Below are 25,419 nucleotides of genomic sequence, written 5' to 3'. Positions count from 1 at the left end.
CAGCCTTCCTGCTCCTCTGATGCTGCTTGGCCTGCTGTGTTCATCCAGCTCTACACCTTTTTATCTCAGATTCTCCAGCATCTGTAGTTCCTACTATCTCTGAAACGGTTTACTAAGATTGTTGCTTTTTCCATTGCATATACACTGTTTTGTGCATTCTACTGGTCAGCTCTGCCATTTACAGGACAAAAAGGATTCCAGTTCCTCAAAATGCAGCTGACTTGTGATCATATATGACACATCCTACAGTTCAATACCCTGTTTCTAGATGCCTTCATTCTGAGACAGTCATTGTGACAAATGCATTTGAAGCACCACAACAAACTAAATGGTGATTACTGGGTGATGCACACTGTCCACTGAGACAGTGATCAAGATTTTTAATTTGAAGTGCTCAACTTCTAATACAAAAGCTCTGATTCGAGTCCCTCTCTTGATGGCCTCAAAATGTGCCTCATAACATGCTCAAACAGGTTAATTATCAAGCTGCAAATTCTTTCAATGGGCCTTTGACATGTATATTATGAGGAAAAATGTTCAGCTCTTTTCTTTTAATCCCTCTCAGTTGGTTCCAACATCGTTTCTAATACAGGGGGAGTCCCTGATTTATGAATGTCTTGCTCTTGAACACTTGTATTTATGAGTACAATTCCATACAAGGATGTAATTTTAAAGATCCAACAATGAATGTTTCCTGTACTTATAAACAGCTAATTTATATTGTCTTGCACTGTATTCTGAATTGCATGCAAATAAACTTACAAATGGTCTCAAGAACAGAATCTGTTTGCAATCCAGGGACTGCGTGTACACAACTATCACACTCAATAAAACTTACTCAAATATACCCAAATAAAAGCTCCAAAGCCTAGATCTTCTGGAGTGGAAGAAAGAGGAATTTTATTCGGTATTGCCCTGAGAAAAGTAATAAAAATGTTACATAAGATATACACAAATGCAGATAACAAGTATAAAAAGAAGGGGGAGGGAGGGTGTCTGGTCATACAAGAAGGTAAAAGTAGTTGAAGTTTGAAGTTTTCAGAGTCCTTGAGTTGCGAGAGTGAGACCTGAGTCCAAACTATTTAGCCGCTGTCATGTTTTCTCAAGATGGGTGAACTTTACAAGTACTTTTATTTCTCAGTAGCAGTGATTTTCCCAAGATATTTTTTCACTGGTACTCGTTTCCAAGATTGATAGAGGGTGGGAGAAAAACACTCAGTATTCTTGCAGTAATCAGTTCATGTTACTTTCTCTCTCCTTGGTTGCAGAAAAGCTGATGTTGATGTACAGCTTCTTCGCGAACTCTGATGCCTGTGTCATTGTTTCATCCCACACTGGATAGCTGTAAGCAGCCTTGTGTCTCTCAAAATGTGATTCTATATAAAAGTGTAAGTAAAACAAAGATGCAAATTTATTGATGCATGGCTGAGTTTCAGGGCCTCTTGATTAAACTAGTAATTCCATTGGAACCAGTTTTACATATTCCATGTGGGTTGCCTGTGCTTGTCAGATGATCACAGCAGCCATTTTAGGTCAGTAGTGTTCATTTTTGAACTGTTTTAGTCAATGAAAATCTCAGGTATTAAAGTCACATGATAGAATGTTGAACACCGATGCTCCATTTTCATAACCAGCGGTGTTCCATAGGATCCAGTGCTACGTCCACTATTGTTTATAATTTATATAAACAATTTGGATGAGAATTTAAGATGCATAATTAGAAAGTTTGCGGATGACACCAACATTGGTGGTATAGTCGACAGTGAAGAAGATGACAAAGGGATCCGGATCAATTGGGCCAATGGGCTGAGGAGTGGTAGATGGAGCTTAATTTGGATAAATGCAAAGTATTGCATTTTGGTGAAGCAAGCAAGGGCGGGACTTATACAGTTAATGGTAGGGTCCTGGGTAGCGTTGTCAAGCAGCGAGACCAGGGGTTCAGGTACATAGTTCTTTGCATGTTGCATCATAGTTAGATAGTGTAGTCAGGCAGCATTTGGCATGCTTGCTTTCATTGCCCAGACCATTGAGTACAGGAGTTGGGATGTCATGTTGAGGTTGTACAGGATGTTGGTGAGGCCTCTTTTGGAATACTATTTACAGTTGTGATTGTCCTGCTATAGGAAGGATATGATTAAATTGGAGAGAGTTCAGAAAAGATTTATCAGGATGTTGCTGGGGCTGGAGGGTTTGAGTTATAAGGATCAGCTAGGACTTTCCATTGGAGCTTAGGAGGCTGAGGGGTGATCTTGTAGAGGTTTATAAAATCATGAAGGGCATAGATAATGTGAATAGCAAAGGTCTCTTCCCTAGGGTGATTGAGTTCAAAACTAGGGGACTTATTTTTAAGGTGAGAGGAGCAAAATTTAAAAGGGACTGATGGGCGGCATTTTCAAATGATGGTTCATATGTGGAATGAACTGCCAGAGGGAGAGGTAGAAGCTGGTATAGTTACAACATTTAAAAGACATTTGGATAGGTACATGAATAGGAAAGGTTTGGAGGGATATGGGCCAAATGCAGGCAAGTGGGACTAATTTAGTTTGGGAAACTTGGTCGGCATGGACGAGTTGGACCAAAGGGTCTGTTTCTGTGCTGTATGACTCTATGACTTGATAAAAATTGGTAAAAGTGGGACAGCTTAGTAGTCAACCAGAACGTCCTGTGTGGTAGCTGCAGCGTAACAGCTTTCCCCCTGTAAAAAGACTCCACAGCCAGGTTCTTTCCAGGACTGCTCTCCATGGTAACTGCCCTCCTTGCTTTGAAGGACAACCAGAAGAGGTCAATTTTCGTTTGCAACTCATGCATGTGTGTGCAGCCATGCTACCATAAGAAATCTGATAGACCAAGGAACTGACATATAAAAACAATGATTCTGTTGCCTCAGCCACTCTGGAAAAGTCCTGAAATATGGAACAAATTGGATCTCATGATGGTGGTCTGCTGCAAGCTGCACAACCATGACGAGCCCACCGTTGTCATCAGCTCTAGGCTGAAGAGATGAGGGATGGGAGCATGAAGAAGAAGAGGAGACAAAGGAAGAAAATGAAAAAGGAAACGGTAACATAGACAACTTCTGTCTGCCCAATCCATAATTAACTGACTCCACTGTAATACCAGAAACTGTAATCCCAAATTCCAAGTCATCGAAAGTCATACAATCCTTACCTTCCCTCTGTCACTGAACAATTCATCAACCTCTTCCCCACAATATGAAACAAACTCCATGAAAAAAAATGTTGTAAACGAAATGTAAAAATGAACATACAATAAATGATGCATGATTAAAGTAACCACTCTTGTTCATCTTTTAACACCCACCCTGTGGGCACCTTTGCCTGCCATAATGTTCCTTCAATGTGCTACCCAGAGCTGTAGCAATGTGAGTGGAAGGGCTGCTAATCTTAGCGAGGGGACGGCAGATGGCCTTTTCGGACAACCTCATGCAGCTCTGAGCCCACAGGACAGCCTTACTTCAAATTGCACCGACACAGCATCAGTTTGGGCCAGCTTGCTGACAAGTATCAAGCAGCAAGGGCATTGACATGGTGGCAGGAGATTGAGTGTGAAAGCTGTTATTCGGAGAGAGGGCAGTTTGTGCTGAATGGAGCAGCTGTTATTTACCACATTAAACCTCAATAGTCCTACTAATCTATTGGAGGGCAGAATTGGTGAACAGCTGTGATAACCTTGACTTGATGGCTTCTAGTGTGAAATTAAGTGACAGTGCATCTGCATCATCACTCTCTTGTGGGTTTTCCTTCATTGTCTGACTAGGCTAGAGCCCTTTGGTATATAAATCTACATGCAAAGATAATGAAGCAAAGATTTGATATTCCACTGGCTTCAGTTCATTACAAACATAAAGGTTAATTAATGTTCAACATTTAGTGTTTATATGGAATAAAATGCGTGGTTTATGTTGGGCTGGCCACAGCCTCAGCAATACCTGTTTCAATAATCACCAGCAATATATCCTCCAAGGACAGCCTGTCCCTTCTGTGTTCTAATATACATTTTAATTCATCATAATTGCTGAAAGTATCGTCACAATAGGGACACTGGTAGGAGCTCCCATCTAGTTGGCTTCAAAAGTGGACATATAATGTTCCATTGCTGACATTTCAGGCCAATATATGGAAAAATTGTCTTATCTCGAGCATGAGAGGGAGTCACAAAGATTTTGTCACATTGACAACATTGAACAAACTCAAAATGCAAACAATGCTGTCTCTGCACTGACAGAGGCATCTAAAATAAAGCCTTTCACTTCTCACACTGCAATAGTCTCCCTTCTAAATGTATCTCTTGGACACTTGTACACATTTCTGTATGCAATTTCTATTCTGCAGGATTTGTCCTCGCTAAGGATAATTTTATGTGCAATCACTTGGAGCAGCCATTTGAAAGCTGAGTTTGTTTTTGCAATGGAATGTACATGGTGCACCTCACTCCCAGGAAGAGTCTGTTCCATGCGTCAAATGATGAAGTCTTCTTGGATGATTTGCATATCTTTGTGGTTTTCTACAAATTAGGCATGGTTTTGGAGATATCAGACTGTGATGGGGTACATATGGTTAAGACTGTTGAAATCGTTTTAACACTTGTACTTGAGCTAATTGGGCAGGCTGTGCTTGTGACCCTTAGTCTAAATATGTGTTGCTCTGCAGCCTTTTTGAAACAAGCAAGGCAGAATCAAGTTGGACTTTCAAAGCCATAGCTTAAATCATCAACTTCCACGAGGCAACATTCTCTAATCATGGTACTGAAGTCTTTTCAATTCACTGGTCACCATTTCTCTTGGCACCTCTAATAGAATATATATCATTTTAATTATTGCATTTTTCTTTGGCCTTAAGAGCTTTTCATAAGTACATATTGCTGATAATAATGAAAGTATCTTCTATGAGATACTCAAATATGCACTATCCTGGTCTATGAAAATATACCAGTATCACTTTATTACAGTCCATTCCTGTAGTGAGCAAGTAGATATTGAAACCCAAAATCCATCACTCCCACAACATGGGAAAATCTTCCAATGATTAAAGAAATGGTTCTGAAGCTGGGAAAATTAAACTTTTCTAAATCATCCTTGTACCGTTTTGTTTAAAGTATTCGCCAATTTACTATAGATCTTAACTGATTTCTGTGTAATGCAGAGATGATTTCAGTTTCAAACCAACAAGTTTATTTACAGCACTTTAAACTATCTCAAAACTCATATCATATTAGCACACACATGGAGCTGAAACTTACCAAAAATTGGCTGTGTCATTTTTCAAGTTTTATGGCGGGTTTCTCTCTGTGAGGTCTGGTGATTTTTTTTCTCTCGCTATTTTCCCGAATACACCTCATCAACTAGGTATCAAACCCCCACAGTGCCCCAAATGTCAGTGCTAGCTCAACTCTCCCACTTATTGAAGGTGGAAGTATTAATTACTGCCAGGATATCCTGGAATCTCTGGTGTGGCACTATGTTTGAACCCCACCTGTGCACCCACTCAAGCATTGGTAATCCAGCAATGTTCTTCACCATGTACCCTGTGGGACAGCAACTGCAAACAAATGCTTCTCAAGGCACATAGGTGGCATGACTGACACTCCCTTGTATATACAAGTGCACATCCATACACTAATCACTATTCCAGCACCAAGACACCCAGATTGACTGTCCTTAGATATCACATCCCTCTCCAAGTCACCGATCTCTTTCACCAATCCATTATAGCCCAGAATCTCATCATTGTTCAACGTGGGGCCATCACATAAGGCAAGTCTTTGAACGCTTCAAAGCTGTTCTTTTTATTCATCACCTGTAAAATTTAACAGAAAATAAACAAACCAAAGCTGCATTGTATTTCAGAGCAGAAACAGACAGCTTACCTTTCAAGCATCAACAATTTAACTGCCAATGCATGATCACAATACCCAGCTCACTTGTATTGGAACCAGGTGTGAATTAAATCTTGTCTGGCTTGTTGCGTCCAATGCTGCACCAATCTATCATGCTGAAGTGGATGATCTTTCTGCTCAATTTCCTCATCTTCCTCCTCAGAATACTGTGGCTGCTCTCCCAGGCTGCAAGCATTCATCACATCCCCTCTTTGCCTGCTCCAGTTGTGCGGAGCATAGCATGCTAGGATTATGTGGCACACTCTGTCTTGAGTGAACTGCAAGGCCCAACCAGACCAATCGAAGCCCTGGAATCTCATCACTCCAGGCCTATTGACTGTTTCACCATGGCCCTGGTTGAAAAATTGGCTACAATTGTATCTATGCTTGTTTTCAGTCTGGGGTTGAATAATGGAGTCATCAGCTAAGGTCGCAGTGGATTGCACTTGTCCCCCAAGAACCATCCTTGCTAAGTTTCTAGCCTCTCAAACACAACAGGAACATTAAGTGGTCTCAGGAATATTGATGCCATGGCAGCTCTCAGGCTACCTCTATGAAGTGATACCAATGATCACAAATGACTTGCATATTAATTTAAAAGGATTCTATTCCATCAGTGAACTCAACTGTATGATGATATGACCATCTCAATATGACAAGTGTACAATCTATCATGCCCTACGCCTGGGAGAAGCTAACCACATTGCCAAAGTGTAGTGCCCAGGCTGGGCAAAACACAGGAAGTAGTGTCATCTGACTCAAAAAGCATTAGTAACAATTTTGATGCAATTGTTGGCGGACGATCAATAAGTCTTATACAAGTCTCCTGTGCTTCCTTGAAAGGAGCTGTTGGCCCTAAAGTCCAATGCAGTTGTCACCTTGATGCCCACTGAGATAGGATGACCACCCACTCCTTCATATTGTTGATCCCACTCTAACACCTAGCATATTTTAGTGACAGTGTCCCAGGGCATCCACAGTCCGTGCTGCCACTGCTCCTGTTAACGAGCAATAATCCATGAAATAGGCCTCTCCCTGCTTACTAGTGAGAATCTCATCTTGCCATCCAACACTTAGTTTGAAAATGGGACTTCATGGTCTCAAAATTGAGCAGGTCATTGCTGGACACCTCACCCTATGTTTTTAACTTTCTCACCATGACTCATATTGTTCAGGGGCTGGAGAGAGTCGACTCCACTCCGGGTCCCAGTCAGAACTCAGGTCTTTTCTCTGGAACTTTGTGTTAAATTAATGCTCTAGCTCCACTCAGAGGTTTAAGCAATCAGGTATAGTCACACAGAGAACTGACCAGCATAGTCAAACATGGAAACTAACAATGGATTTATGCTGCATTGAGGCACGTTCAAGGCTCATGTGCTAAGGTAGGGTGAATCAACTTCTCTCTTTTTAATCCCCATTTGGTTGTACAAAGATTTTTAATTCCTTTTAGCATAAAGCTATATTACACTTCAATTAAAACATTAGCATTAATCATAATTAAGGAGCTAATTTCAAGATTTTCTTGAGTGAAAAAGATGAACTTTATTACTAACTAATCCTAAGATATATAATAAAATGTGTCATCAAGCGCACACACAAAACACAGGTATAAAGTTTAAAAGTGGAGAGTATCTAATGCAATAAAAAGATCAAGAATAGGAAGCTTAAAAAGAAAGTCCTTATAAATCTTGAACTGTTAGATTTTAACCTGAGACCACAGTTGCTTAAGTGATGTCTTGTACCCTTACTTGTAAATGTCTTTGACTTATCTGTAAATGGATATTTCTCCAATTTGCTTTGTTACTGGGTGCTATTTCTCAATTGACTGAGAGAAACAGGAAGAAAGAGAGTAAAAGCCTTCCAGTTCTGCTGTTAGCAATTCATTTTCTTCTCCCTCCTTTGCCTCAAAAACAGTTGTTTCATACACAATTCACTTGGGTATTCCCATGTCTAGCTTCACTGTTCTCTTTTCCAAGTGGATAGTCTGCGGGTGACTTTCAGAAAAGTATGAATTTAACAGGAAATGTGTTTTGATGCTCTCCATAACAATATTCATTTTAGCTCAGACTAATTTGTGTTTTTTAACCATCTCATGCACTTGGCTGAAGCCGATCATGTGACTATTGCACCTACCCTAAGCGAGTGTTTTTACTTTCTTAAACGATTTTAGTCCATGAAAGGTCCCAGATACCAAAGTCAGTTAATGGAAGTTGAAAACTGATAGTCCATTTACCACTATCATGACAGATTAGAGCTACAATTGGTCGGATATGGTCATTGAAGATGCATTATTGGCATGTATTCAATGAATGTACGGGGGTTAACTGCAAACGGTAATGTGACATCTGCTTTTGGAGGTTGTTAAATTTAGCTCTCATGGTGTTTTTTGAGGCTCCAGCACACAATTTCATCTTTTTAAAAGTAATTTATAGCTAAATGTTTTTGAAAATAATGGAAGAATTTCAATGGTTTGTCACATATTCAAATATAACTGTCTCATCGTATGGTCTCTTCATTACTCTGTAATGGCACTTCGTCTTGCTTACACATCACGCTGGTCCTCACTGGCTGCCATTGTCTGCATCCAAACCAAGAACTGAACACAAAATTCTCATTTATATTTTGTTCCCTGGTCTTTCCTCATCCATCCTTTTCAGATTACGGCTGTGGTAGATTTGTTTTTATATGCTTTTCTGTTCTTTAAATCTTCTATGCATTGCAATCTTCTACCGGTCCATATCAGATCCTGAGCCCTCAGCCATTCGGCAAGTTCCTCTGTCCACACTGATATCTTCTTTCTGTCTTTAGAGATCTCCTAAATATGCAAATTTGCAATCATGCTTGCCATTCTATATTTTTTCATTTTTGCTTGGCATTAGTTTTCTCTTTGCAAAGAGACTTAGGCGTAAAAATTTCCCCATATTCAGTGATAGATAACCAGACATGTGTGTTAATCTGTTTCCATAGCTAATTTTTTTTTTCTGGAACAGGATGCCAAACTGTTGCCAGAGGCTATAGTTTAAGGGATATCGCTCTGCATCTAGCATGGCTGAGCAGGAGTCATTTCTGCTGCTACCAACTGCCCTAGCCACAATGGAAGAATTTACAAGTTGATGACCAATAAATTTGGCCATATTATGCTTGTACATTCCATGGCCATCAAGTCTCAGAGTGAAATTCAAGTCCAGAACTTTGGGTCAGAGGCAGGGATGCAACCCATTGCATGACAAGACCACCACCTGCTATGAAGAGCATCCAAATTAAAGATGCCAGATAAATAAAAACAACTGGTTTTGCCTTTGGAGCATATCGATTCGAAACTTCATACATTGTTATATAACTAGCATTACCTTCACAGAAATGTCCTATAGTTCTAATTTGCATTTAATTGTAAAATTAAATTGATGTATTTCTGGTCACCATATTATCACCATCATACAGAAGCATTGAACAGGATGCAGAGAAGAAGATGGTGCCAGAGATCTTTGCTGTACATATCTGCAATGGATTAGTTGGTTGGACTTCCTTCTGCTTGAACAAAGAAGCTGAAGATATGACTAATAGAGGCCTTAAAATTAACAAATGACTTGACAGAGTGGATATAGAGAGAATCCTTCGTCGTGTGAAGAAGATCATGACGATAGGTCATCAATAATGGCCGGTTTTAACTTTAACATAGATCTAGAAAGGCAGACATGTGCCTGTCAGAAAGGTAGTGAATTTCTGGAGTGTGTCTGGGATAGTTTCCTACAGCAATATGTCAAATGCAACAAAGGGATAAGCAAGATTAGATTTAGTAATCAGTCGAATTTAATTAGTAACCTAATTGTGCATGAACATTTATCAAATAGTGATCATAACATGGTCGAGTTCAATGCATCGATTGAAAGTGAAAAGTATGAATCAGCTACTAAAGTTTTAGATTTTGATAAGGCTGACTTTCTTGAACTAAGTCAGAGACTATTCACAGTAAACAGAAAATTCTGCTAATGGGGAAAATAACTGAAGAATAGTGGAGGATGTTTAAAGAATCATTTAAAACAACACAAAATCAGTAAATGCCCCTGAGAGGGAAAAGTTTCACTTTCACAGAAAAAAATGACAGTCATGGGCAACTAAAGAGACAATGGACAGCATAAAACTAAAAGAAAGGGCTGATAAAAGTGCAAAAGAACAGCACACATCCTGCTAAATGGATAAGATACAAAGGCCAGCAAAAGGGACACAAAGCAACTTATAAGAGCTACTAAAAGGGATCATGAAATGAAACTTGCATGGGACTTCAAAATCAATGAAAAGAAATTTTATAATTACATAAAAGGAAAGCAGGTGGTCAGGAGCAATGTTGGCCCACTAAAGTCTGAAAGTAGGAATATTGTCAGTGACTATGGGGAAATGGCAAACTATGTTGAATAATTACTTTGCCTCAGTATTTACAGTAGAAAAGGAATAATATTCTGCCAGAAGTCCCGAGGAAATTACTAATGGATCAGAAACAGGAACTGAATAAAATTAACGTAAGTAAAAAAATCAGAACGATGTAATGAATGGAATTAAAGAGACAAATCCTTGGACCTGACAGTTTCCATTCAATGGTGTTAAAGGAAGTAGGGGAGCACATTGTTGAAACCCTAACTATAATCATACAAAGTTTGCTAGATACAGGAGTCGTCCCTCCCTGGACTGGAAAGTTGCATGTCACTCTGCCTTTTAAGAAGGGTAAAAGGATAAAACTAGGGAATTACAAATAAATTAGCCTAACATCTGTGTCAGGGAAATTGTTGGAGTCTGTTATCAAGGATGGGGTAACTGAACATCTTGAAAATTTTCAGTTAATCAGGGAGTGCCTGCATGGATTTATAATAGGTAGGTCATGCCTGACAAACCTCACTGAACGTTTCAAACAGGTCACCTAGGTAATGAACAGGAAAATGTCTGTGGATGTTGTTTATATGGACTTCTGAAAGGCCTTTGATAAAATCCCAAAGGAAAGACCGTTAACTAAGGTAGAAGCCCAGAGAAATGAGGACAAATTACTGACACGGCTGGGAAATTAGTTGAGCGCAGTTGACAGAAAGTAGGGATAATGGGTAGCTACTCAAATTGGCACCATGTAACCAGTGGTGGCCCACTAAGATGTGTATTAGGGCCTCAATTATTCACATTATTTATTAATGACTTGGATAATGGCATAGAGAGTCACATATCTACATTTACTGATGACACAAAGTTAGGCAGCATTGTATTCACTGTACATGATAGCAGAAAATTACAAAGAGATATTGATAGACTAAGAGGATGGGCAGAATTGTGGCAGGTGGGCTTCAACGCAAGTGAGAGGTTACCCATTTTGGACCTAAAAAACGATAGAACGGGGTACTTTCTAGATAGTATGATGTTAAATACAATGGATGTTGAGAGAGACTTTGGGGTTTGGGTGCATATATCTTTAAAATGGCGTGAGAAAACTAATGGATTGCTGGCTTTTATATCTAGAAGATGGGAGAACCAGGATGCAGAAATTATTCTGCAGTTATACAAAATCCTGGTTAGATCCCACTTGGAAATACTCTGAGCAGATCTGGGCACCACACCTTAGGAAGCAAATAAAGGCTGGACTTCAGGGATTAAGTTATGAGGAGAGATTATACAAATTAGGCCTGCTTTCTTTAGAATTTAAAAGGTTAATGGGTGATTTGATTGAAGTCTTCAAGATATTAATGGGAAAAGATAGGGTAAAGATAAACTACATTTCCACTGGTTAGAGATTCTAAAATATGGGGGACATAGTCTGAGAATAAGGGCCAGTACGTTCAGGAGAGATGTCAGGAAGCGCTTCTACACACAAGGGGTGGTAGATGTTTGGAACTCTCTTCTACAAATGGCAGTGGATGCAGGATCAGTTGTTCATTTTAAATCTGCAATAAATTTTTGTTAAGCAAACCTATTAAGGAATATGGGCCAAAATCAGATATAAGGAGTTAGGCTACAGATCAGCCATGATCTCATTGAATGATGGAATGGGTTAGAGACACTGAATGGACTACTCCTGTTCTTATGTTTCTATAATACAATATACACCAAAATATCCAATAGGAAATTTACCTCTTCACCCAAACAGCGCAAGAATGTGGAACTTATGACAACAGGGAGTGCTTCAAGCAAGTAGTGTAGATCCATTCAAAGAAAAGCTAGATAAACATTTGAGGGAGATGAAAATATATTGTACAGTGATAGATTTAGATGATAAAAGATGGGAAGAAGCTTACGTTGACCATAAGCAATGGACAGGTAGAACTGAATGGTCTCTTTCTGAGCTCCACATTCTGTATAACCCTATGTAAAATTATTCAGTGGGAGGATCTACAAGTCCAATGGAACTGAAGTCATTGTCAAATCAAATGGTGTGACATTAAAAATAACAAATGCCACTCGGAAGCTGTTATAAAGTCATTCTTTACGCAATATAATTCCATGCTATATACAATTCATAACCAGAAACATTTTTAAGCTACTAGAATAGCTTCCAATTTAGCTTTGGCTTAAATCTCAGACCAAATATGATTGGAGAGGCCTCACAATCTGGAAGTGGCTGTTTTCAGCTTGACTTTACATGTTTGTGATGTCTGAATTTTGAGATTCTGGAAATTTGGGAGGAGCTATTTTACTCTTTGGTGTCTTATTGGTGAATAAATGGTGAATCAGTATAAAGAAATCTATTAGTGTCAATAACTTGAAATATTTGCAAATTTAAGGGACAAAAAGTTAAATTTTATACATAGCTCCTAAGACTCTGCAGTGTATATCTATGGTGCACAGCATGGAAAATCTTGTTTCAGATGACTAACCCTTTATGAGAGTGTCATTGTCATGTGTAAATCTTATAAGAACAAATTGAAAACTGAATGTATAATTTAGAAAACATTGCACTTTTATATGATATAAAGGTAAATTTGCATGGCACTACTTGGTTATAGGGCTGTGCTTGCATGAGAGAGAGAGAGAGATGACTGGTGATGGCTTAATCTGAGGATCACCATGCCTCAGGAGTGGGGAACGGTTAAGAAGGAGAGTCAGTAACCTCAGCCCATATGGGAATTGAACCCACATTGTTGGCATCACTCTGTATCGCAATCCAGCCCATTCCAGCCAGTTGTTGCAAAACCGTACAGAATATATATCTTAACAAATTGCTCTGGATCTGTAGCACATGACATTTACATACTAGTTTCATCCTGGTTACGGATACATATGGAATGCCAACTTAAACTAACAAGTCAGGTTAAAGATTCCAACAGTGGGCCTACATAAACATTTCCCTGCCCTAATTTTAATTACAATGCTCAAGTACATAGAACAAATAGTAGCAATGTTGCTAGAACATCACTGATATTCTCATTTTCCACTGCATAAAATTGTTGCAACACACAAGTAGAATCCACCAGCTTTACAAGATTTCACTGATCCTAAAGATTGCAAAGCCACTTCATTATAATTACAGCCTTATCATATCAATATATGATATACATCATCATATCATATATAAAATGTACAAATGCATGAATTTGCAAGCCATTATATGATTCTTATCAATAATGAAAATAATTTTAACAAAATTTCTTCAATATCAAGATTGAAGACAAAAATTGGCAATCAAATGTTCATGGTCCACTGAGTCATAAAACTTAGCAACAAGTTGACAGAAACAATAAAGTGCTCTGAAATTTTATGTGAATTCAGACAAGTTGCTTTTTTAAAAAAATACCAAATCCAATTGGCCCTGGTCTTTTTCCTTTGGATAGAATCTTATGAGGTGCGAGTGATATGAGCAATGGAAAGATTTGTGCCAGAAACAGGTGAAAACTCCAACGAGGTCTATCTCAAAGTCAGGGGCATCTCATGCCATCTTTAATGGTTTTCATGAGCAATGAGGTGAATTTCTAACCAAGCAACAGCAACAGCCAATTAAGGGGAATTGTTCTTTGTTAAATGCCTCATTTATACCACAACTCATCACATTAATATTCAACTTTCCACTGACCAAATATGCCAAGCAAGTAGACATCAAGAAACCTCAAAATGGAAATCATAGCATGTACTTCAGCTTGCTACTTGCTCCAATGAACCTTCATGTTGGACACAAGACATTAACATCTCAAAGAATGCTCCGCATGCTTCCCACATCCACACAATTTGGCATTTAATATGTGTCACCCTCTAGGAATCCTCATGATACATCTTCAATCCACTTACAGGACACTTTGCACTTCAATTCTACACTTCAGGCTGCACTGGCAACTCAGTGTAATGTTGCTGCAAGGACGCAATGCACTCAGGGACATGCACACAGCTCGTGGACTAGGCCAAGCTGCACCTTCAGGCTCTTCACGCACTGTCACTGGTCACTTGCTCTGAGCCTACCTTGATGCTCATAACATCCCTACCTTGCATTGCGCTTTGCCCTGTTTGCCAGAGGTCCCAGACTCATATTACTTCTGACTTGCTGTGCCACTTAACGTAGACACAAAGCCAGGGGGCTTGTAGTGGTTGCCAGCAGTCCTATGCCTCAGTCAGCAGCCTTTTCAAGATGGCACATATGCAAGAGATGATGTTCTTTCGATGGATATTCATTGAGTGGTGAATTCTTCTGGGAACGGCACATGATAGGATGGGCTAGAATCAGATGTAAGAGATGTCACAGGGGCATGGTAGGTAGTTAATGAGGGGCAGTTAGTAATTATGGCATGAAATTTAAATGGCAAGAAACCCTCGAAAAGAATTTGCGTTATAACTTGCACTTAACCAAAAACATTGCATGATTTGGCCAACAGAATCTGCAATCTTGTTATTGATACTTACTCTGAACAAGCTCCTCACAGGCTTGGGTAACCAGCTGATAAACTGTAGCAAGTGATTGAAGTTCTCCCTGAAAATTCAAATACAACCATTGTTTTGCATAATTCCTTGATCTTTTAGTGGAGTTTATTCCTTAATATTATCAATAAAAACCAAGAAAAAACAAATGAAACAAGGACATTCACCTTTTCACCTTTTTCTCCTTTTGCACCAGGGAGACCCTGAAAAATTATTAAAAATATAAACAACTGAACCACACAAATTTCACACACTGATAGCAATGTTAAATGAGGGAGCTAGTAGATTAATGCCATGTCATTGGGCTAGTACCGCAGTGACCTATGCTGTATTGTTGGGACGTAAGTTCAAATTGCATTCAATTGATACATTTGGAATATAAAGCTCTTTACAGTATGGTAACCATGAAGCCAACGTTGAATATTGTAAAATTCCATCTGGTTTACTAATGCCCTATAGGGAAGGTGGCTCTGGAGCCAGAGCAATGTAATTGACTTCTAATTGCCCTCTGTAATGACCTCGCAAGTCATCTTGTTCAAAGCCAATTAAGGATGGATAACAAATGCTAATTGCCAATACCCATGAATGAATTAGAAAATTATTTTACACTAGAATTCTAAACCAAGGGCTTAGATTATTTGTATAAACTGTAAAAAAAAATCATTGTTTTACACAAGAAGCTAATGAATTAGCGATAACACACTTACTGATGGTCCCACTTTTCCTGGTGAACCTCGGTCCCCTGGATAACCTGATGGCCCTGTGATACCAGGTGGTCCCTAAGAAACCATAGCAGATTTTAATTCAGCACCAGTGCTGAAGCTAAAGCCAAAGCCTCTAAAGTGCTATCATGGCATACAAATGTACCAATATTACAGACTACTTTTTTAAAAAACTGTTCTGTCTGACATTTTAGAGGTTGTATCAGCTAATGCTTCATATCAAACAGTAGAGATTGGATGGCCAGCTGAATGCATCCACAGTTCATGCATAAATATTCCACAGCAACACTTGAGGTCTAAGATCTAGAAATAGTTCTGGTATTTTACTATGTATTTTCCAAACAACTTCTCTTAATGAGTACAATGTATCTGCTTTTGATACAAGACATCCACGGGCTGTTTGTAATCGAAGCTCAGTTGTGACTTTGTTACTTATGAAAGGCATTTCTTGTAATACCAAGGCATGATTTCAAAGTAGCTTAATTTTAAAGAGGCAAATAGAATCAGATGAAAACTATATATTTTAAAGAATCAAATCTTTCAGTATTCCTAGTGGAGAGTCGACACACAAAACTGCAAATCAGTGAAACAGTTCAGTGTTCAGCATCACCACAGAACACAAAACTGTAGCCTCAGTAACTTATCAAGAAGACATGTAGGCATGAAATTCAATAGCCCCGGAAAATGGAATGAGGGATTCATCTGCACTGATTCCTTCTAATGCAGGGAGCTTTGAAAGTTCAAGCTGCTTGTTTCATTTAAGTGATGGTAGTGCTGAGCCTACTATTAAATGCACCATTGAGCACACCCTAGCAAGGATCCCGGTTTGTCTGAGGGTAACCAAACACAGGATCTTCTTCTATTAGGAAGGACAGGGGAAAGGATGGTGCAGGTCTCAGCTCACTTGAAGGTCAGATCACTTATGTGTTCTGCTGCAGAGGACTTTGTTGAGGTCTTTGATGGGGCAGCCTTCAGAGAAAGGCATTGGGGTGTCTACAGAGAGATACTTGGTGCATTGGCAGAACTGTCAGAATGCAAGTGGTAGTGATCAAGGAGCATGTGGGTGTTCACTACCAAACCTACACATGCCTTAAGGAAGAGGTGACAGTCCATCCTTTCCCGTGTGGAAATAGTGTCAACTTCACAAGAACACTTGGAGAACCAAATATGATGTAGAATCTAATGGCCAATATTTTAGCTTCCACTGCAGGACAAGAAGAAGACATAGAGCCACCAAATGCTGCAACAGATGTTCAGACTGAAGCCGTGCATGCTCAGTTTAATGCAATGTGCAGATTGCTGAAATGAATGCTCAGATGGATGCAAATGCCAATGTACAAAAGGCTTGCAGGTTCTCACAGCAGACAGCCATTGGTGCTCTGACAGATTACTGAGTCACTAACTGGAGGAGTGGCAGTGCTCTGTGCAACACAAACCTGATGTCTAACATTTGTCTTCTCACCACTTCCACTTCACTAGCCAACCTAGATTATGGGTTACCCATGCCATGGCAATACAGTCTGAAAACAGGACTCCTAGGGTCAGAGATAACAAGGTGCAGAGCTGGATGAACATAGCAGGCCAAGCAGCATCAGGGAAGCAGGAAAGCTGACGTTTTGGATCTACACCCTTCTTCAGAAAATTTTCTGAAGTGGGTCTAGACCCAAAACGTCAGCTTTCCCGCTCCTCTGATGCTGCTTGGCCTGCTGTGTTCATCCAGCTCTACACCTTGTTCTCCTAGGGTCAGAGTTGCTTTAAGTCATAATGGGAAACCATTTGCAGCCTCCACCTGAAAGCAAGTATCCTTCTATCAGCTACTTTGCAGCTACTGGGCAATGCTGCCTCCAACATGCACATAAAAGTTCACAAGTCCAGTTTCCTTAAAAGACCTCACTGTGTTGCTGCACAAGTATATTTAAAGGGCTTACGCTTAAGGGTCAGCTATGCAGTGAAAAGATAAAAACGGTATAATTTTAAAGTGATTTGCAAAAGAAGAAAGGATGAAGTGAGGAAAAGTTTTTAATCAGCAAATGATTAGGATATGGAATGCATTGCATGAAACTGTGGTGGAGGCAGGTTCAACTGAGGCATCCAAGAGGGCACTGGATGTTTATTTTGATAAAAACAATTTGCAAGGGAATGGCATAAAAGCCAGAAATTGAAAAATGGGTAATAATGCTCATTTAACGAGCTGGTGCAGATATGATGGGCTGGATAGCCTTCTTCCATGCCGTAAAACTTCTGCAATTCTGTGATGGACTGAGGCAACCTTGCCTAGGAAGACTAAATCAGGCACAGGCACTTGATAGACAGCAACAAGGGAGAATGCACAAAGGTTATAAGTTGGCTTTGTAAGGAATATTACCCATTTGTTTTGATAAAGTTGGGTTATAAATTGCTGTTTTTGACTTTCATGTTTTCATTGTAGCTAAGGCACTGACATGATGATCATGACAAAGGGAAGGTGAGGTTTGAGGGACTATTTTGAATGGGGAATTTAGGTGACATTCACTAGTGTTACAATTGAGCTGATCACTGATAGTCCTGTCAGAATGGGCCAGAGTGTTCTTTTCTTTGTCATCCTCCTTTTCTGGGCTTGCTGTATACCTGGAGGCATGATGACATAGGTATGCAGGAGGCAGCAGACCATGACACACACTTGAGAGAGCTCTGCATGGACTCCATTTGAGTGATCCAGGCAGCGGAAGCATGGTTTAAGCACTGTAATGATCTACTCGTTGATACTTTGTGTTGCAGCTTGACTTCCCTGGTGTCATTGCTGCGACATGTGCCAGGATTGAACGCCAGAGTTTTGATCCAGCTGATCAGCAGATTGCCTCATCATCCACTAGTCATTCTCTGGTCTCTCATGGTGCCTTAATGTTGAAGGTATGGCTAACTGGTACAGCTAATGGCATCATGATGACTTGCAGGACAATGGCTTGCATGATGAGTATGGCTAGACACAAACTGCACATGGAAAGTGGATACCCTTCTGATTATATTAGAGCTCTGATGATAGATAGAGTGCCTGAGAAGCAACGTGCATGCTAGCAATAATGTCTGCATCATGGCTACATCAAGTTGTTTCTGTCTACTTCTATACAGAAAGAGATAAGACAAATTTTCATCCTCTCTCCCCCTACAGTGCCTCAGTCACTTCCAATAAACAACAATGAAAGATTTTGGAGTTATGTCCTGCTTGAGACTGGAACTCTCTTCATGCAAAGAGGTTCATAGCCATGGTTACCTTTAAGGCAACTGACAATGCCATTCTTGCCCCAATCTGAGATGGCAGCTCTACCTGCAAGGGTGACAGATTTCACTGAGCAGCTTCTTAGTGAAGCAGAGACCTTGTGCATACTGATTTTCATTTAGGTTGATTTAGGGAAAAAAATCCCTGAAGATCCTGGAAAAACATAGCCTCTGGATGGGAGCACTTCTCTCCCTCCTCCTCCTCTCTCATTGAATAGGTTGTCCCCTTCTGTGTCATTTCTGCTCATTTCCCCTGATAGGCCAAAAAGGAAATAAACTACAGCATCCACGACTGAAGGCACAAACTCCAAGCAGAATCCTTGAAGTAAGAACTAAGTTCTTCTGCAGGTGTCACACTACTATCTGTGGACTTCACCATCATTAATTAACTATATAAACTATGGCCCTGGCCTGTTATTTATGAATTAATAGGAATCTATTTCCTTGATTAGTTAAACACTTCATTGTTGTTGCATCTTGTGACCACTAGGATGGTGGTTAGAAGTGTGTGGTGCTTTTTCTTTTCAGTTATTCATTTATTCCTATTGCATCTCCCACCCATCCTCCTCCTCTAACCAAAAAAAAAGTTCTGAGTGCTGATTTGGTAAGGTTACTAGTTTTTTTTTCAATAGTCTGTTTGGGAATTCAGAACAGTGGGAATGGATGTTAGGGCAGTTGCATGCTCCTCCTGTAGAATGTGGGAGGTAAGGGTCACCACTAGTGTCCCCACTGACTTCATCTGTGGGAAGTGCACCCAACTCCAGCTCCTCGGAAACTGCGTTAGGGAACTGGAGCTGGAGCTGGATGAACTTCGGATCATTCAGGAGGCTGAGGGGGTAATTGAGAGGAGTTACAGGGAGGTAGTCACACCTCAGGTACAGGAAAAAGGTAGATGGGTTACAGTCAGGGGACGGAAAGGAAACAGGCAGACAGTGCAGGGATCCCCTGTGGCCATTCCCCTCAAAAACAAGTATACCGTTTTGGATACTGTTGGGTGGGGGGGACTTACCAGGGGTAAGCCATGGGGTACAGGTCTCTGGCACAGAGTCTGTCCCTGTTACTCAGAAGGGAAGGGGGGAGAGGAGGAGAGCATTAGTCATTGGGGACTCCATAGTTAGGGGGACAGATAGGAGATCCTGTGGGAACGAGAGAGACTCGCGGTTGGTGTGTTGCCTCCCAGGTGCCACGGTCGATGATGTCTCGGATCGTGTATTCGGGATCCTTAAGGGGGAGGGGGAGCAGCCTCAAGTCATGGTCCACATAGGCACCAACGACATAGGTAGGAAAAGGGATGGGGATGTAAGGCAGAAATTCAAGGAGCTAGGGTGGAAGCTTAGAGCTACAACAAACAGAGTTGCCACGTGCTAGCAAGGCAAGGAATAGGGAGAGAGAGCAGTCGAACACGTGGCTACAGGGATGGTGCAGGAGGGAGGGATTCAGATACCTGGATAATTGGGGCTCATTCTGGGTTAGGTGGGACGTCTACAAACGGGATGGTCTACACCTGAACCAGAGGGGTACCAATATCCTGGGGGGGAAATTTGCTAATGCTCTTTGGGAGGGTTTAAACTAATTCAGCAGGGGGATGGGAACCTGAATTGTAGCTCCAGTGTACAGGAGGTTGAGAGTAGTGAGGTCATGAATAAGGTTTCAAGGTTGCAGGAGTGTACCAGCAGGCAGGAAGACGGTTTGAAGTGTGTCTACTTCAATGCCAGGAGCATCCGGAATAAGGTGGGTGAACTTGCAGCATGGGTTGGTACCTGGGACTTCGATGTTGTGGCCATTTCGGAGACATGGATAGAGCAGGGACAGGAATGGTTGTTGCAGGTTCCGGAGTTTAGATGTTTCAGTAAGATCAGGGAAGGTGGTAAAAGAGGGGGAGGTGTGGCATTGTTAGTCAAGGACAATATTACGGTGGCAGAAAGGACGTTTGATGAGGACTCGTCTACTGAGGTAGTATGGGCTGAGGTTAGGAACAGGAAAGGAGAGGTCACCCTGTTGGGAGTTTTCTATAGGCCTCCGAAAAGTTCCAGAGATGTAGAGGAAAAGATTGCAAAGATGATTCTGGATAGGAGCGAAAGTAACAGGGTAGTTGTTATGGGGGACTTTAACTTTCCAAATATTGACTGGAAACGCTATAGTTCGAGTACTTCAGATGGGTCAGTTTTTGTCCAATGTGTGCAGGAGGGTTTCCTGACACAGTATGTAGATACGCCAACAAGAGGCGAGGCCACATTGGATTTGGTACTGGGTAATGAACCAGGCCAGGTGTTAGATTTGGAGGTAGGTGAGCACTTTGGTGATAGTGACCACAATTTGGTTACGTTTACTTTAGCGATGGAAAAGGATCGGTATATACCACAGGGCAAGAGTTAAAGCTGGGGGAAAAGTAATTATGAGGCGATTAGGCAAGATTTAGGATGCATAGGATGGAGAAGGAAACTGCAAGGGCTGGGCACAATTGAAATGTGGAGCTTGTTCAAGGAACAGCTACTGCGTGTCCTTGAGAAGTATGTACCTGTCAGGCAGGGAGGAAGTGGTCGAGCGAGGGAACCGTGGTTTACTAAAGAAGTTGAATCTCTTGTCAAGAGGAAGAAGGAGGCTTATGTAGAGATGAGGTGTGAAGGCTCAGTTAGGGTACTTGAGAGTTACAAGTTAGCCAGGAAGGACCTAAAGAGAGAGCTAAGAAGAGCCAGGAGGGGACATGAGAAGTCTTTAGCAGGTAGGATCAAGGAAAACCCTAAAGCTTTCTAAAGGTATGTCAGGAATAAAAGAATGACTAGAGTAAGATTAGGGCCAGTCAAGGACAGTAGTGGGAAGTTGTGCGTGGAGTCCGAAGAGATAGGAGAGGCGCTAAATGAATATTTTTCGTCAGTATTCACACAGGAAAAAGACAATGTTGTCGAGGAGAATACTGAGATACAGACTATTAGACTAGACGGGATTGAGGTTCATAAGGAGGAGGTGTTAGCCATTCTGGAAGGTGTGAAAATAGATAAATCCCCTGGGCCGGATGGGATTTATCCTAGGATTCTCTGGGAAGCTAGAGAGGAGATTGCAGAGCCTTTGGCTTTGATCTTTATGTCGTCATTGTCTTCAGGAATAGTGCCAGAAGACTGGAGACTAGCAAATGTTGTCCCCTTGTTCAAGAAGTGGAGTAGAGACAACCCTGGTGATTATAGACCAGTGAGCCTTACTTCGGTTGTGGGTAAAGTGTTGGAAAGGATTATAAGAGATAGGATTTATAATCATCTAGAAAGGAATAATTTGATTAGGGATAGTCAACACGTTTTTGTGAAGGGTAGGTCATGCCTCACAACCCTTATTGAGTTCTTTGAGAAGGTGACCAAACAGGTGGATGAGGGTAAAGCGGATGATGTGGTGTATATGGATTTCAGTAAAGCGTTTGATAAGGTTCCCCATGGTAGGCTATTGCAGAAAATACAGAGGCATGGGATTCGGGGTGATTTAGCGGTTTGGATCAGAAATTGGCTAGCTGTAAGAAGACAGAGGGTGGTGGTTGATGGGAAATGTTCATCCTGGAGTTCAGTTACTAGTGGTGTACCTCAAGGATCTGTTTTGGGGCCACTGCTGTTTGTCATTTTTATAAATGACCTGGATGAGGGCGTAGAAAGATGGGTTAGTAAATTTGCGGATGACACCAAAGTCGGTGGAGTTGTGGATAGTGCGGAAGGATGCTGCAGGTTACAGAGGGACATAGATAAGCTGCAGAGCTGGGCTGAGAGGTGGCAAATGGAGTTTAATGTGGAAAAGTGTGAGGTGATTCACTTTGGAAGGAGTAACAGGAATACAGAGTACTGGGCTAATGGTAAGATTCTTGGTAGTGTGGATGAGCAGAGAGATCTCGGTGTCCATGTGCATAGATCACTGAAAGTTGCCACCCAGGTTGATAGCGTTGTTAAGAAGGCATACGGTGTGTTAGGTTTTATTGGTAGAGGGATTGAGTTTCGGAGCCATGAGGTCACGTTGCAGCTGTACAAAAGTCTGGTGCGGCTGCACTTGGAGTATTGCATACAGTTCTGGTCACCGCATTATAGGAAGGATGTGGAAGCATTGGAAAGGGTGCAGAGGAGATTTACGAGGATGTTGCCTGGTAAGGAGGGAAGGTCTTATGAGGAAAAGCTGAGGGACTTGAGGCTGTTTTCATTAGAGAGAAGAAGGTTAAGAGGTGACTTGATAGAGACATACAAGATAATCAGAGGATTAGATAGGGTGGACAGTGGGAGCCTTTTTCCTCGGATAGTGATGGCTAGCACGAGGGGACATAGCTTTAACTTGAGGGGTGATAGATATAGGACAGATGTCAGAGGTAGGTTCTTTACTCAGAGAGTAGTAAGGGCGTGGAATGCCCTGCCTGCAAAAGTAGTAGACTTGCCAAATTTAAGGGCATTTACATGGTCATTGGATAAACATATGGATGATAATGGAATAGTGTAGGTTAGATGGCTTCAGATTGGTTTCACAGGTCGGTGCAACATCAAGGGCCGAAGGGCCTGTACTGCGCTGTAATGTTCTATGTTCTATGAGCCCTGAGCTCATTTATATGTGTTTTGTCCTTCCACAGTTTAGTGGAGGCACTATCTGATATACTCTAAATGGGTAAACATCTCTGAAAAAAATCATGTAAAGAAGAACTGAATAAGAGTGTTTTCTGACAATATTTCCAACAGTAGTGTCTAGGTTTATAACTGCCAAAACCAGGAGTACAGACAAAGAAAAGACTGAACTCAAAGTATTCCACAAAAAAATCAAGGCATATCACAAGCCATTAATCTCCATAATGTAATCTAATATATATTGTGGCATTGTTAGCTCATATCACTCATGATACGAGAGATATTTAAGAGAATAATTCGCAATTGCCGGTATGAATCAACCTTCTAGTCAGTGTGTGATGGAATCCTCTCCATTTGTCTAAGTGAGTACTGTTTCAGTAACACTCACAAAACACAACATTATTTGGGGAAGTGTACTTCGCTCAATTACCACTCCCTCTGCTATCCCAAACATTGGCTTTTTTGACCACTAGCACACAGTGACAACAGTGTATACCATCGCCAAGGTGCTCTGCAGCACCTTGCTAAGAATCCTTTGACAGCAATTTCCAAACCCATGTTCTCTATCACCTAGAAGAGAAAGATCAGCAGATGCATTGGACCCACAACCTGCAAGTTCTTCTCCATGTCATGAACCATTGTGTCATGGAAAAATATTGTCATTACCTCTTTGTCACTTGGTCAAAATCCTGGAACTCCCTCCCTGACAACAATGTGAGTATACTTATACCATACAGACCGCAGTAGTTCAATACCATTTTCCAAAGGAGATTTAAGGATGTGAAATTAAACATTAAAACTTAATTAAAAATTAAAATTTAAGCACGGATTAGTGCTGGGTCTGCTGTTGTTTGTCATTTATATAAATGATTTAGATGAGAATATATGAAGCATTGTTAGTAAGTTTGTGGATGACATCAAAATTGGTAGTACAGTCAATAGTGTGGAAGATTACCTAAGATTACAAAGGGATCTTGGTCAACTGGGCCAATGGGCTGAAGAGTGGCAGATGGAGTTTAATTTGGATAAATGCAAGAATTTTATTTTGGTAAAACAAAGGTAAGCCTTATAAATTAGACATAGGGTCTTGGGTAGTGTTGTAAAACAGAGAGATGTAATTCCTTTAAGTTTGTGTCACATTCAGATACAGCTGTTAAGAAGGAGTTTAGCAAGCTTGCTTTCATTGCTCAGAACCTTGAGTACAGGAGTTGGGACATTATGTTGAGGTTGTACAGGACATTGGTGAGGTCTCTTCTGGAGTACCGTGTGCAATTCTGATCGCCTGTTATAGTAAGAATAATATTAAGCTGGAGAGGGTTCAGAAAAGTTTTACAAGGATGTTACTGTGATTGAAGGGTTGAGTTTTAAGAAGAGGCTGGATCAGCTGAGACTTTTTTCAATGGAGCACAGGAGGGTGAGGGGTGATCTTAGAGATGCCTACAAAATCATGAGGGGCATTGATAAGATGAACAGCAAAGTTTAAAAACTAGAGGGCATAATTTTAAGGTGAGAAGAGAAATATTTAAAAGCAACCTGAAGAGCAACTTATTTCACACAGAAGATGGTTTGTATCCGGAATGAAGGGCCAGAGGAAGTGATAGACGCAGGCACAGTTATAACGTTTAAAAGACATTTGGACAAGTCTGTGAACAGAAAAGGTTTAGAGGGATATGGGCTAGTAGGACTAGTTTAGTTTGGGAAACTTGGTCAGCATGTACAAGTTGGACTGAACCAACTGGTTCCATGCTGTATGCCTCTGTGATTCCATAACATCAGCCTTGCCTGTAACATGCACTCATTCCATGAATAATAAAATAAAAGCTAAGGACCAATGTTCTTTCTAATTTTTTTTTGTTTGCTGTGCATGGCTGCACAGATGCTGTAACTTGAAGGGAACAACTTTTGATTAGCCTGCCTGAGGGGTCCTGGGTTGCTGGACAACTATGCCTTCGCGCGGAGTTTAGATGGAACATTGATAATCAGTTCAATTTAACAGTGGAAAAGCATTTAATCAACCTCTAAAACATTCAATACTTAAATAAATATTCTTGTTTTGTTGGTAACTGGTCAAAAACAACTTGAACACATTGTCCTCA

General features: G+C 40.8%; 1 protein-coding gene across 1 annotated transcript in view; it reads right to left on the bottom strand.

Moving 5' to 3' along the window:
- The window catches only part of LOC109917522 (collagen alpha-1(XIV) chain-like), a 148,723-nt gene that overhangs the window by 8,682 nt on the left and 114,622 nt on the right, over positions 1–25,419 (bottom strand). Inside the window, exons 41-43 of the mRNA XM_048608374.1 lie at positions 15,477–15,548; positions 14,937–14,972; positions 14,755–14,821 (exon numbers count right to left, since the gene is read on the bottom strand). Coding sequence (XP_048464331.1) covers positions 14,755–14,821; positions 14,937–14,972; positions 15,477–15,548 — 175 coding nt within the window. The remainder of the gene's footprint in view (positions 1–14,754; positions 14,822–14,936; positions 14,973–15,476; positions 15,549–25,419) is intronic.

This window comes from Rhincodon typus, chromosome 19, assembly GCF_021869965.1.
Source record: "Rhincodon typus isolate 14 chromosome 19, sRhiTyp1.1, whole genome shotgun sequence".
Lineage (NCBI taxonomy): Eukaryota > Metazoa > Chordata > Chondrichthyes > Orectolobiformes > Rhincodontidae > Rhincodon > Rhincodon typus.
Note: the sequence above shows the minus strand (reverse complement) of the source record. Positions and strands in the feature narration are given on the sequence as shown.